General features: G+C 51.3%; 5 protein-coding genes across 5 annotated transcripts, besides 12 other annotated features; all 5 read right to left on the reverse strand.

Moving 5' to 3' along the window:
• Nucleotides 1–17: 17 nt before the first annotated feature.
• Nucleotides 18–908, reverse strand: TraAM80_05788 (uncharacterized protein; the record flags this gene model as incomplete). The annotated part of the gene is made up of 1 exon (XM_029382655.1): nt 18–908. One exon carries the CDS (start codon nt 906–908, stop codon nt 18–20), a length of 891 nt encoding a protein of 296 aa, XP_029237666.1.
• A 169-nt stretch (nt 909–1,077) lies between these two features.
• Nucleotides 1,078–1,151: a sequence feature (GA-rich).
• Nucleotides 1,152–1,257: 106 nt separating this feature from the next.
• Nucleotides 1,258–1,283: a microsatellite.
• A 289-nt stretch (nt 1,284–1,572) lies between these two features.
• Nucleotides 1,573–2,556, reverse strand: TraAM80_05789 (uncharacterized protein; the record flags this gene model as incomplete). Its single annotated transcript, XM_029382656.1, has 1 exon — nt 1,573–2,556. One exon carries the CDS (start codon nt 2,554–2,556, stop codon nt 1,573–1,575), a length of 984 nt encoding a protein of 327 aa, XP_029237667.1.
• Nucleotides 2,557–3,360: 804 nt separating this feature from the next.
• Nucleotides 3,361–3,401: a microsatellite.
• An 87-nt stretch (nt 3,402–3,488) lies between these two features.
• Nucleotides 3,489–3,513: a microsatellite.
• Nucleotides 3,514–3,572: 59 nt separating this feature from the next.
• Nucleotides 3,573–3,610: a microsatellite.
• A 126-nt stretch (nt 3,611–3,736) lies between these two features.
• Nucleotides 3,737–3,775: a microsatellite.
• Nucleotides 3,776–3,962: 187 nt separating this feature from the next.
• Nucleotides 3,963–3,973: a microsatellite.
• Nucleotides 3,974–3,999: a microsatellite.
• Nucleotides 4,000–4,029: a microsatellite.
• Nucleotides 4,030–4,077: 48 nt separating this feature from the next.
• Nucleotides 4,078–9,783, reverse strand: TraAM80_05790 (E3 ubiquitin-protein ligase TRIP12; the record flags this gene model as incomplete). Its single annotated transcript, XM_029382657.1, has 1 exon — nt 4,078–9,783. One exon carries the CDS (start codon nt 9,781–9,783, stop codon nt 4,078–4,080), a length of 5,706 nt encoding a protein of 1,901 aa, XP_029237668.1.
• Nucleotides 9,784–9,914: 131 nt separating this feature from the next.
• Nucleotides 9,915–9,988: a microsatellite.
• Nucleotides 9,989–10,339: 351 nt separating this feature from the next.
• Nucleotides 10,340–10,358: a microsatellite.
• Nucleotides 10,359–10,555: 197 nt separating this feature from the next.
• Nucleotides 10,556–11,368, reverse strand: TraAM80_05791 (fumarylpyruvate hydrolase; the record flags this gene model as incomplete). The annotated part of the gene is made up of 1 exon (XM_029382658.1): nt 10,556–11,368. One exon carries the CDS (start codon nt 11,366–11,368, stop codon nt 10,556–10,558), a length of 813 nt encoding a protein of 270 aa, XP_029237669.1.
• Nucleotides 11,369–11,781: 413 nt separating this feature from the next.
• On the reverse strand, nt 11,782–13,071 carry TraAM80_05792 (uncharacterized protein; the record flags this gene model as incomplete). The annotated part of the gene is made up of 1 exon (XM_029382659.1): nt 11,782–13,071. One exon carries the CDS (start codon nt 13,069–13,071, stop codon nt 11,782–11,784), a length of 1,290 nt encoding a protein of 429 aa, XP_029237670.1.
• Nucleotides 13,072–13,117: 46 nt separating this feature from the next.
• Nucleotides 13,118–13,152: a microsatellite.
• Nucleotides 13,153–13,156: the final 4 nt, after the last annotated feature.

Below are 13,156 nucleotides of genomic sequence, written 5' to 3' on the forward strand. Positions count from 1 at the left end.
CTACTTGCCGTGTTCCTCTAGAAGGTTGTCTCTGGCAACAGGCCAAACGTCTCACGCTTCACACGCACCTCACCCTTTGGTTTCAGCACCTTTCGTTTATTATACGTGTGTCGCATTCGTGGCGGCACAAGGTTGCGTTCCTCCAACGACTTCATTCGATCCATAACGGGGTGAATGCAACTGCCATTCAAGTGACGCAGCGATCCAACGAGTTTGTCTGTCGGCGCCACGTCCAACACCAACGGCGTGTGATGGTAACGACCAAAACTTTTCACCTGCATATTATCACGCTTCACGGTGCGGCGTCGCTCCCTCGCAGCCTCGCGCCGGGCTTGTCGCTTTTCGTGCGCCGCTAGGATCTCGCCAAGCTCGTCTGCCTCCTTTACCGCAACCTCACGCTTCGGATGGCGGCGATGCGGGAAGGCACGCTTGGCAGCCTGCACCGAGGCCTTCAACGCCTTCTTCTTCTTCTTTTGCCTCTTCTTCTTCTTTTCTTCCTCCCACTTCGGGTTTGTCTTCTTTTTGGGCTTCTGCGGCCGCTCTTGGACCTCCTCCTCCCAGGTCTTGTCCGCTGAGAAATTCCCTGTGATCGGTGTGTCGCGACCGTGGGTAATCATGGCGACAAACTTTTCGTCTGCGGACCGCTTCCGCTCCAACTTCCTCACCGCCACTCGCAGCGCGGCCTGGTGGTCGTTGTCCACCGGGTTATAACTCTGACCAGGGTGCGGTAGCGATACCGCGTCACGGTTGTTCGGCCGCACATGCACGTACTTCCTCCTGCGCGGGGCGAGAGGTTTGGCGGGCAGCACTTCGGGCTGCACATCCCAGCCGCGCGCGATACGCACCGGCAGCGGCGCATTGACCGCTCGCTCAGCCTCGCCGGACCACAAGTCACGCAACTTCCCCATTTGCACCCACTGCGCCTTTTTCTTGTAAGCGTGTCTCACTCGCCAAACTGTGTGTATTATGCACGCCGACGCACCACTCCCTGGCGCAAACGATACCACAGTCGCCGTGCTCCCCAAGCCCACCACCACAACCAAAAACCTAAAACTTAGGTGCTCACTGAGTGAGTGTAAGAAAGAGACAGACAGAAAGAGAGAGAAAGAGAGAGAGAGAGAGCTGAAAACAAAGAACAATAAATAAAAAAAAACAGCTTTCATAGACCAAGTCACGTGCAAAACAATTCCTGTGAGTTCTTGTCCCACATCGAAAGAAGCCTCCTCCTCTCCTTCTGCCTCCCTGAGACGTCGAGGGCAAACAAACACACACTCACACACACAATAAAAAGGACTGCAAGGGAACGTTGACATAGATTGTCGTTTAATTGACGTTTTTTTTTGTTTTGTCGCCTCCCTCCCTATCCCCTCAGCTAAAGCGTGACAAGGTATACACAAGTAAACACATACTCATAGACAACAAAAAAAAAAAGAAACACGCAGACTCCGCACAAGGCGCAATTTATGTCACACGCAGGCCCTTCCACTATTTTCCACCGCATTGTGTATGTGTATATGTGTGTGTTTTTTTTTGGTTTCTTTCACCTTTATTACTGCCGCTCCTCCCTCGTGTTTAGAACTTCTTGATGGAGCGCTGCGGTCGCGAGGCCTCAAACATGGACTTGTGCGCACGCCCCCTGTTCAGGAAGCTCTCCGCATTGCGTGTCCAACGCTTGCTCACCTGGAACTGGTAGAAGTCAGAAAAGCAGCTTTTCCTGCGCCGCTTGCGATGCATGGGCGGCTCAGATGTATCCTGCGCCTCGTCTCCCCCAAAGGTCGAGGTCAGATGTGTTGTGTCCACCGCTGCCTCGTCTGGCCCCTCAGCGTTCTGCGTCATCTGCCGAACAACCTCCTTCACGTTCCGCGGAACAACGTAGCGGAATCCGTCTCTGTCGCCACCGCGCCGGTTGATGGCCTTCAATTCCTTCAGACGCTTCGCCGCGGCGCGTCGCATCGCGGATTCTCTCTTTCCAAGATCCTTGAAGTACGCATGGGCGTTGCTCAGAAGAGTGTCCGCGGAGACAATCTCGCTGCGTTTCTGCTCCGCGTAGTCCTCTAGGAAGGGCAGGCACGGGTACTGCACGAAGTCTTCCACCCCCGCCTCAGCCGCAGCACCAGCAGCCAACGAGGTGTTGTGTGTGCCTTCGTCGCCACGAATCGCTTGCGCTATCATCTGCTGATCTACTTCCTCCGGTGATAGTTGTTTCTGTTTTGGCTGCTGCTGTAACGCCGTATCACGCGCATCCCCGTTCCCGCTCTTATTATTATTAATAGTTTTCCGCTTCGTTTTGGTCGCAGTGCCGTGGACAGGTGTCTTTTTCTTCTTCGCCGAGACGCCGGATGACTTCTTCGCAGCAGCCTTTGCCGCCTTCTTCCCGCTCCCTCGTGCCGCGCTACCACTCTTCTTCGTTGCCTTCTTCTTCTTCGCCTTGCCGCCGCTCCGCCGCCCCGCCGCCGCCGCCTCCTTCCGCTTCGTGATAAACTTTAGTTTTTTCAGGTACCGCGTGTTTGTCGTCAGCGCCGGCAGTAGCGTGGCGGGGTTCAACTTCTTCACCATTTTCAGACCCTACACATGCGCCCACCAGTGATGTCGGTGAGACAGTAGGAATGAAAGTTGCAAAAAAAAAAAAACGCAACAATGAGAGGCGTTAGATCGCAAAAAAAAAAACACACACACACACAAACGGCGGGGAGGGTGGTACTGCCATTGGTGTGTCACGTGAGATGCCAGAAGCGCGCAGAGCCGTCGAGAGGGGGAAGGAAGGGGGCGTATGCGCGTCAAGTGATCCCCCGAAAAACAAGAAATTGGGTGGCACCTGCATGCGGTGTTCTAACGTCGCCTTGGCGCCGGCGCATGAAGAATAAAATAGAAAAACAACGGAGAGTTGCGTAAGCGTGTGGGCAATACCAACAACGACTCAAAGAAGGAAATAAAAAGACAAAAAAAAAGATAGAAAACGCACAGAGAGTGTGTACGTGAGCCCACAACAGGATCCAAGGACCAACAGTTACACAGCATTCCCTCACACCTACAGTGAGGAACAACGTGAAGTGGAGGAGGGCAAAGCAAACAAAAAACGGAGAGGGTTGTCATGTGCATTCCCACATCTTTCATTGCGTACGTGTGTCCATGTTTCTTTAGCATGAGCTCATTTTACTTCTCACAATCTCATTATCCCTACATTTCCTTCACATGCATGCATTGTGAGGACACATCGCTAGCGCAACAGGTAAGCCCTGCAGACACGCCCACTGAAGTGGTGTTTCACTTTGCCTTTGCACCGTCGTGTTTCCACAACTAACATATCACAACCACACAAGTACCGCGGAAAAGAACGTGAAGTTACATCTAAAAGTCAACTGTGTGTGTGTGTGTGTGTGTGTGTGTTTGTGTGTGTGTGTTTGTATTTCGTGCTGTTTCTGGTCTTTTTTTTTTTTCTACTGCGGCCCACCACACAGGAGAACGCACATCGGTGCCCGTGCCCAGTGATATATATATATATATATTTATATAGTTAGTTTTCACGCATGCATTGAAGGTGTCCTGGGCAACGTTGTTTGGAAATGCACTCGCCCCTCCCCTCACCCCCACCCCCTCCCCTCACCCACACACACATACATACACGCGCGTGCTCCCCATGCATACGTGTTACACAGCTGTTGGTTGAACTCATCACAATTACTACGCAGTGAGTTGCCCGCCAGTCATACTGTTATGCGATTGCAAGAGACGTACGCAACCAACCAACCAAACAAACAAACAAGCAAACAAAAAATGGGAGGTAAAAGGAAAAAGGTTGCCAATGGAGCAGCAGTCATAGCAAAATATCAAAACTGGCGCTCCCCCAACAAAATACAACACAAAAACGCTGACAGGGCACAAATTGTAGCCCCGCAGGAAAAAACAAATAAACGGCGCACGAGGCAAAGAAAGAGAGAAAAACACCAAACCAAGAAAAAAAAACACACACATCAAACAAAAACAAAAACAAAAACAAAACACATACACATACACATACACGCCACAACAAAAACGAAAGCGGCACTTTCCCTATTTTTAACATTTCGCTCAATGTGCTCAGGACAGCTGAAATGTCTCTCCCCCTTGTGTGATGCTCAGTCGTAACTTGTTGTACATAAGCTCCTCTGTGGGGTAAGGGGGAAGCTTCAGGTAGCGAAAGCATGTGTTGACGGATGGCAGCGGCCAGTCTCCCTGAATTAGCAAAAAGCCCTGCCCACTCTCTGGCGTGGTGCTTCGTTTCTCTCCCCCCGTTCCACTGGCGGCGTGACTGTCGCCGTCCCCTAGACTGTATGAATCATGAAGCACCGTCAAGTCTGAGCGTCTGACTACCGTGATGGCCCCAAGGGCTCCGACACCGCCGACCGGTAAGCGTGGACAGCCCGTGCAGAAGAGGAGGAAACTACGCTGCTCCACCGGCGTCAGTCGGTTTGCCAGGATGTTCTGCAACATTGTCATCTGCGGAGAGTCGTTTTGGTAGCCGTGATCGGCAACAAGGATGGATTTGATTTCCGCAAGGGTCCACAGCGGCTTGGTGTCGCTTACTGCACACCCGCACAATAGGCTCATCGTCTCCTGGACATCAAGCGGGGCGAGTGACTCACACGGAACAATGTCGCGAAACCCGCGCACAAGGAAACGAATGGGCAACACCGCAGCTTCATACAATAACGCACTACAAACCCGACGAATGTACTGAGCACAATTCTTATTCGTCAGAAACTTCCCTGCGCCTCCAGGCACCATCTCAAAGTTGTCGTGGCCGGGAAGTGTGAAGGGTATCGAGAGCGACTCCAAGGTGGCGGGGTTGAGTGTGAGCAGCGATCGCACGCTGGCCGCGATGGAGCGATCCATCAGCTCCACATCATCAAGAGAAAGATCCATGAAATCAATGGGCCGCTCTATTCCCTCGTCAACCGTAGTGTCGGCGGTGAAAAGGATGCGTGGGAATGGGGTATCTCGTTTCATAAAAATGGCGAGGGCAGGACTTAAATCCAGAGGAAAAACCATTTCGTCTGTAAAAGCACGGCCAAGAGCAGCTCCGATAAGATAATAGCACCTAGTTCGCTCGCGCTCAAACTCCGCATAGTCAACAAGGGAGAAGAAATGTTCTGTCAGCTCTTTCACTCCTCGTGGCAAGTGCTGCGGAGCGAGAGGGCACAGGCAACCCTGATCCTTCGCGTCAAGCACAACTGGATACAATCCTTCTGCCGGAGGTTCCACCTTTGCATCGCTGCTATTCGCGTCTACGTTATTGTATTTGCCTTTGCGTTGTGCGGGAGACGTCCCATTGCGCCAAAGATTTAGATTTGCTTTTTTGACCTCCTCAGCAATTAAGGTGTAGAAGTGTGCCGTGGGACCCTGCCCAACCCCAACATCCCCCTCAAATTCGATAGATATCGGTAGCCTGGAGTCTGCACTTTTGCGGAGCACCTTGTACGCATCATGCAGCAGTGAAGCACGGTTCACACGAAATTTATGATTTGCCCACCGCCCCCATTCCGCTGGGTAAATACTGATAAACCGATTGGAGCGACTTGTGGGTAATGACCTTAAATAGTTATGTAGTGCCCGGCGAGCATCGTAGGCAAAAAAGCGGGCAATGCGTTCACGGACATTTAACGGCAAAAGAAAGCTCGCCTCTGTGATAACAAAGTCTGTCCACCTAGGAACCGCAAGCCTAGGGGGCAGAAGAGCCACACGGAGTGCCGACGCCGCCAACGCCTTTACGACGAGAGTTGTGAAAGGGGCACTCACAAAGACACCAGCATCAATGTCCATAATACCCTGCTTAATCAGCGGGTGTAGTAACTTTTGCAGCAAGATAAGCAAAAGTGTATCTGCGTTTCGGGAGAGCCGCGAGGGCTTGCGCATGAGTTTTGGTATATACGTGGAGTTAAGCTCTTTTCTTGACATCGTCCCACATACGCAACGCGTGTCCTCGTCCGTTTCAAAATGGTGAAAGGTATACGTTTGCGCATTGCTTGCCTTAGTTGGCATATCTGACAACGGCGACTGCATGCCAGCTTCGTCGCGTCTCAGTAGCAGAAGTTCACCCTGGCACAAGTCTGCAAGAATGGTAGAAGGTTCACCGTAACCCTCGATGTTGAGCAAGCAGGTTTCCAGCTGTTCCACAACTCCCAAACTTCCCTCATGAAGAGCACGCTGAAGAAAATTCCCTATAAGTGTTTCCTGGTAGGCGCAACGACCACCAGGTGCGGTGTAGAGCACATACCGCTCCTCCATCGCGTCTTGCAAGACCCCTGTTAGCTCCTGGAGCTCCTTTGAGCTTAACGTCAGGCTCTCCGCATCGTTATGTGCAGCTTCATCAAAGTCAATAATAGGACCGTGTAACGAGAAGGAGTTTAGAATGCGACACACTGCCTGACGAAGAGCTTTTTCGCTGTAGCGAATCGGTTTACGAGCAAGAAAAGTCTTGGCACGTCGTACAAAAAAATCAATATTCTGCAACACTGACTGTGGAGCAGGTGCCACATCCGTGTTCCGCGTTAAGGATGATCCCGTGCGGAAGTGTCGCTCAATGTCGCCAATGCTAGCAAATAAATGAGCACGAGGAGACGGCCCTAACACTCCTTCACGTTCTCGTTCCAGCTGTTCCCGGTGTTGTCGTTGATGCTGTAAACGCCCTGCAGGTCGCGAGATGAGGCCACCACTTGGCCTGGAACCCACACCAGGAATGCCACCCTCGTACTGTACTTTGGGATCCGTGTAGCAGTCCTTACATATGTGGAAAGCACAGCGCTGGCAACACAAGCCGTTGTGTAGCTCTTCCTCACAGATATCACAGAAACACAAAGATTGTGATCCCACTACGACGTGCAAACGATGCCCACGAGGGCAGTTCTCACGGGGGTGAACTGCCTCCTCCTCAGCTTCAGAGGGAAAAGTTAATTCAGACTGCAATACTGCTGAAAATGCAGATGACATGTTGTGCTGGCTCGTACTCCTGCAGTCTTTTTTCTCAGGGTTGTTTCGCCGGACAGCATCTGATGCCACCCCAGGCTTACAGCAAAGACTAACAATGGGTGATATTTGGCTGGCCGCAAATACAGCCTTAACAGGCGATCGACACGAGACCCGAAAGGCGCCCAAGAGTGATTCCACAAGCGGTAATGTAAATCGCAGAGGGATTGTGGAGACCAGATTCTCAATCAACGCCTTCACCCCACGTGGTCGCTGCATCGCACATTCCAGAAAGCACTGCAGACGCTCTTTTTGACATTTCTGATGAAGGCCTTTGGCGGTACGCTGGCCGCCAAAAGCCAGTAGTAGATCATCTCTTTCTTCAGACCCCAGTTCAACGACTCTAGCAAACAGTTCCTTCTGTGCTGCCGACGGTGTCACACCCGCTGAGATGTCGATAGCACCGCTACAGTAATCGTTGTAGTTTTCGCCAAGCAGGTAGTTGAGCACGGCGTCGGCGATACCCAACGTAGACATCTCATACACTGTCATGTTGCTCACTGACTTTTCCATGACCTCAAATGTATGTGCCACCACGTTTTGGTGCAGCCCCGGGACGGCGGCGCAGACCTTTAGGTCATTCACTACTGTTTCCACCAACGTTACATCCGTCGTGCTGAGACCGTTCCCTGCTTGTGGGGATTGTGGCCTTAACAGCTGCTTCTTGATCGCCCGGTGAATTGTCAACGCAGATGCCGCCAGGTATGCGGTGCGTGTTGGTTTCACCATATTTTTCTTTTTGAAAAGGGTACTAAGTCCCTTCGCCTTCGTGGTGACTTCCCTGGTAGCCGACGAGAGCAACATAATTTCCAATTGATTCACCACGCCGCACCGCAACGCTGTCTCGCTAAACTTCCACGTCGATGCTCGCGGATGACACAGCAGCCACACCATCATTGTGAGGGATACGGACTTAGTGGCTTTGTCCCCCGACACCAAGGCCTCACGCAACATCTCACAGAAGGGACGAATAATTCTACACAACAGACTCTCCAGTCGCTGATCTTCGCCAGTGCAAATGGCAGCCTGAAGCAACGACGCACACGCTGAGGTTCCTAACTGCATAGCCATCTGCCCAGAGACTGAAAGCACGAGACCGCACAAATCCTCAAGGAAAACCTCCGCAATGCACATATATATTGCCGGTGTAACGGCAGTTTTGTTCAATATAAAAAGTTTGTCCAAACCTTGTATGGCCGCCACGGTCTCCATGGCAGCAATGGATTTCGCCTCCCGCCTACAGATAGGCGCAGGGTTGCAGGCTAGCATGGCCTCCTTTGCCGCTTTGACTATACGAACATCCGTCTCATTCACAAAGTGAAACACAAATGGGACTATTTTGCGTAAAATATTACGATCCAAACTACCAAAGCCACTCGACAACTTCATTGTCTGAAAATTCGCTGTTACCGCCTTCATATGCAGTCGAAGGGAAACCTCCTTACATAAACGATCAAATCCCGTTTCCAGCGTCACACAGGCCTCCTCAGTGATGGCGTTACTGTGCCGTATCTCATCCTCCCAGTACCACTGGTGGACTGGCAGTAGAACCTTGGGCTTGGGGCCAAACGCCTCGCTTAAGACACACGGACAGGCAAGAACAAAGAGGCGAATGGCGGCGATGGAGACAATGTTGTTCCTGTCACGTCGTTGGGTGTTTCGGGACGCCATGCTGCCTATCGGAAAGGGGTCATCCAGCTGCGTAATGAGGCCACTATCTTGCTCCTCTAGTAGAAGTTTGTAGTAGGCCACAGCCTCCTCACAGAGAAGGGACTCTGCTGTCACGAGTGAATCTGCCGCAATGGCGTCACCCAACACAGTTTCGCAGAGCAACAGTCGGTCAGAGCGAACAGCCTGCTCGAGCGCCACATTTGTGTCGTTAGAGAGAAGCAGTTGAAAGACCGTGCAGCACATTTCACGTGTGACAATTTTTCGGGTAGTGGAGGGGCGATGACACAACATAGACCGGCGCATCAGCATGCTTAGACACTGTAAAGTCTGCTCCAAAAACGACCACGCATCTGAAAAGCTCTCAAGATTCGCTGCATACTGCTGAAGTGCTGAGTGCAAAAAAGGGATAAGGACAGTCTCCACGGTAGTCACCCGTAGCGTTTCTTCTGACTCCAACAAGTCGAAGCCGCAACCTCTATACATGCCACTCTTATCATTACCAATGAACAAAAACGGCAGTCGAAAAAGTGATGGCTTTGCCGCATCCGAGGGCAAGGTAATCTTGGAGCAGATGGTGAGAAGCACAGCAAAGGCCTGACGCGCCATTAACGTATTTTCCGAGGCGGCTATCCGTATAATATACTTCATCCCAAAGCGCAGGACAGAAATGTTACCCTCATCTTTCGTAATGAAGTGAATGAGTCGCAGGGACTCCTCCATGAGCATCACGTTATCGGTATTGCTGTACTTCATCCTAGACGAAAGTGTCTGGGAGAGGGCCTGGCACACTGACTTCATTAGCCGCTTATGGTACGACCGCACACTTTCATGGGAGCTCGGAACATACTCCATGATAAGAGCAAGCGCACGAAAGAGCAGCGTCAGGGCGTCCCCGTAGCTCGAAAACGTCTCCCTTTCCGTCATGCGAAGCAGCATCGGTATCGCCATAGCGGCATCAAAGCTGCGAAGATATCGTTCAACCCCCATCACAAGCGACATGCACAATTTTTCGAGAGGTTCTATGGCCTTGTCAGGGCACTTTCGCTGCAAATGCACAGCCCGAAGCTGTTGCCTGGAGTTCTCCGTCCGGCTCTGGGTGGTGAGGCTCATTTGTTGTCGTGGCGACAACAGCAAAATAAATTGCGGTGACTGAAGATATATCAACAAAAACAAAAAGCAGAATTATCAAAACTCCAGCAAAAACACGGAAAAAACACACTACGGCGAAAACGGGAGGAGTGAAGAAGAAAAAAAAAAACAACAACAACAACAGGGGCAAAAGAACCGAGTCACAACAACAACTATTACCACAGCAGACTAGCAGCTAGAGAAGAAAAAAAGCGCAACAGAGCAGACGGCTGCACCTGCACTCGACAGCAACAGCAGTAACACAAACGACTACTAGGAGCAACACCTATTTTTATTTTCCTCTATTCTCTCTACTTATCTCTCTTTCTGTGTGTATTACAATAGAAAACTATTTTTGTCGTATATCTTCCTTTTGGTTGTGTGTATATTTGTTTCCTGTTTCCTTTTTTTTCCTCTCGGGTGGGCGGAGTGTGTGACGACGCCCTGTCACCACCTCGCCTTCCCCTCTTAAACTATCACTTCTTCTATTTCCATCAACGCAGTAGATGGTGGGGAAAGCGACAAGAGAGCGGGAGAGAATAATAATAATAATAATAGGTGAGGCGTAGATCACGCATGGAGGCACGACAACAGGGATGGGTTTTCTCCCCCTTACAGCAACACTCCACAGGAGAAATACAAAGTGCGGGTTGAGAATCAAAGCCAAGGCAAAATGCATTGCTATTTTTTTCTTCTTCTTTCTTTCTCTTTGGATTGTTTTCAACAAAAAAGAAAAAAAACATATATGTATGAATTAGTGCAGCCGCACTGCAATCTCACCAACACCTTCAATCGCTGCCCGGATCTCGTCACCGAGTTTCAAGGCAGAAACACCCGACGGGGTTCCTGTGAAGACGAGGTCGCCGGGGGCCAGCTCCACGGAGTGCGACAAAATAGAGAGCAGCTCATCGATGGGGGTAACAAACGATGACAGGTCGCTCTTTTGCCGACATTCCCCGTTCACCCACAGCTCGATGTTGCCCCGACAAAGAACAGTGGGCTCTTCTTGGGCTTTGGCGTTCATCGCCTGCTTATAACTCTCCTCCGTCGCGTAAAACATGGCGTACGCCTGCTTTCGAAGAAACTCCACGGGCGCAATAGCTGAGAGTGGGGCGCTCTCGTCAGCGCCTTTCGCCAAGTCCCACGGCTTCCCATTCGTCTTCGCTGCCAACTGCAAGTCGCGCCGTGTCAGGTCAAGACCCACAGCGTAGCCGTAGATGATGTTGTGCACCTCTCCAGGGGAGATGGCACCGTACTTTGTCTTGCCACCACGACCTTCGCCAATGGCGACGACCAGCTCCACCTCATGCTGGTAGTTGCTGGTCTGAGGCGGATATCGGACGTTGACCTCCATCGCCGCCGTGTGGTTTGTCTCGCAACTGACAACGGCGTCAGGAGGCTTGCTGAAGAAGAATGGATTGGTCTTGGAAGCCACGCCGCCCATCTCCTTCGCGTGGTCCGCGTAGTTCTGCCCAACGCAGTACACGCGGCGGACGGGGAAGAGTAAATTGCATCCAATCACCGGGACAACTGCGTGCCGCACCGTAAAGGCCAAAGAAGACTTCATTTACGCCGTGTGTCGTCTGTGTCACACACCTCTTTGTATCCCTGTAAGTGAGGTGGTCTTTGTCAATTCACTCTCAGTGTACTTGTGTTCTAGTAAGATGACAAATAAGTAGAGTAGAAAAATAAAACAGCGTTTTACGGACAAGCAGACATCTCCCCCGCCCCTTTCAAACACACGAGAGCGCCAAAACTAAAAAAAAAAACAACGGGAAATATTGTGTCAACACAGCATTTCAAAGTCAAATTCCGTATAGGAGCGCGTACATAAATAAATGGCCACAAATGTTAAAGATGCACATATATATGCATCTGCATATCCGTACCCGTGTGATTCACCACGCATTCTCTGAGCGTAAGCAAACAGAATAAAAATAAAAATAAAAAATAACCTATCGCTGTAGTTGGTGTTGTTGCTTACAGTGTATCAAGGCCTGTGACGTGCTCTCTAAGCCATGAACGCTGGCGCAGGAGCTGCTCGCGCTCCTCTTTCGATATGTCTACCTCGCAAGCGATGGGCGAGGACCTTTCTGAGTGCCAAGCACCCCAGCCACCCAGTCCGCTGTCACCGTGCAGAGCCAACTCAACGCCATCCACATGTGGCGGTTCATACTGCCGCGGCGTTGAATGATGACACCTCAGGTGTATGGAGGCCGGCGCTGAGTCTTGCCTTTGCCCAGAGGTACTGACTGTTCGCGCAATTTTTGGCGAAACATTTGTCGTGGGTTCCCCGGTTTTCAAAAAATACGCAGTCATTGTTTCCGATGACCGGGACAGTGGAGATTTAAAGTTCCCTAAAGAAACGTAAATGGGTGGATTGAAGGGCATTGAGGGCTCCACAGGCCGTTTCCAGGGCTCGTATGTTGCGTTACCGCTAATCTCGTTATCATCCGCTAGACGTGCAACCAGCTGTGAAGAGAAGGTTGGCTCACCACCGTTGGGGCTGGGCAGAAAGCAGCGGCCAAAGAGTTGCCGGTGACACACATACACCACAGCAACTACCAAGACCAGCGCCACGACAGCCGCCAGCACAATCATAGCGACCCCCAAACACAACACCCGACCGCAATTGCTGCTTGCAGAAGCTGCAAAAAGCTCGCTGCGATAGCAGTCACCACCCACCGCCACCAGATGACGCCGGTCACCAGTCAGGTTGTAATACACCTCTGAGGAGCGCCTAAAAATGTATTTACTGCTGCTGTTGGCATGCTTGGCCTCCGTAGCGTTGTTCGCCGTCGTGTAGAGCTCCCAGACGCGTCTCTGACACGCTACATGGAGATTCGCCAAACTGGATGTTGCCTCGTCCACCTCCCACTTGCAAAGAAGTGTGGAAGGGAAGGAACAGACGGCTCCTCTCCCCCGATAAGCCTCAGTGGCCACCGCATCCCATGAGGAAATGCAGTGAATGTCACAAGACACTGATCCAGAAGATGCTTGGCTTGAGTAGGAAGCTTCCCTCGTCAACGAAATTTCATGGAAGATGCCCTCAAGCAAGTCACTTTCCAATGCCACGGGAAAAGTCTGTGAGGCTTCTGCTGCCGCGGAGCACGTTGTGGTGTTCAGGTAAATCACGACCTGAAGCCTGTGGATCCTCCAGGACTCTCGTGTTCTTGAGATGGGCGCAGGGACAACCCCGCCAAGGTCACCCGTCGTGGTGGTTGTGACAAGAAGAACGCATATCAACAATGCGAATTCACACAACCTCATGACCCGCTCCTTGCGGTTACGTACACGCGACACACACACACGCAACATATATATATATATATATATATATATATATATATAGTAG

Source organism: Trypanosoma rangeli (assembly GCF_003719475.1).
Source record: "Trypanosoma rangeli strain AM80 chromosome Unknown Tra_15.4_contig_00196, whole genome shotgun sequence".
NCBI lineage: Eukaryota > Euglenozoa > Kinetoplastea > Trypanosomatida > Trypanosomatidae > Trypanosoma > Trypanosoma rangeli.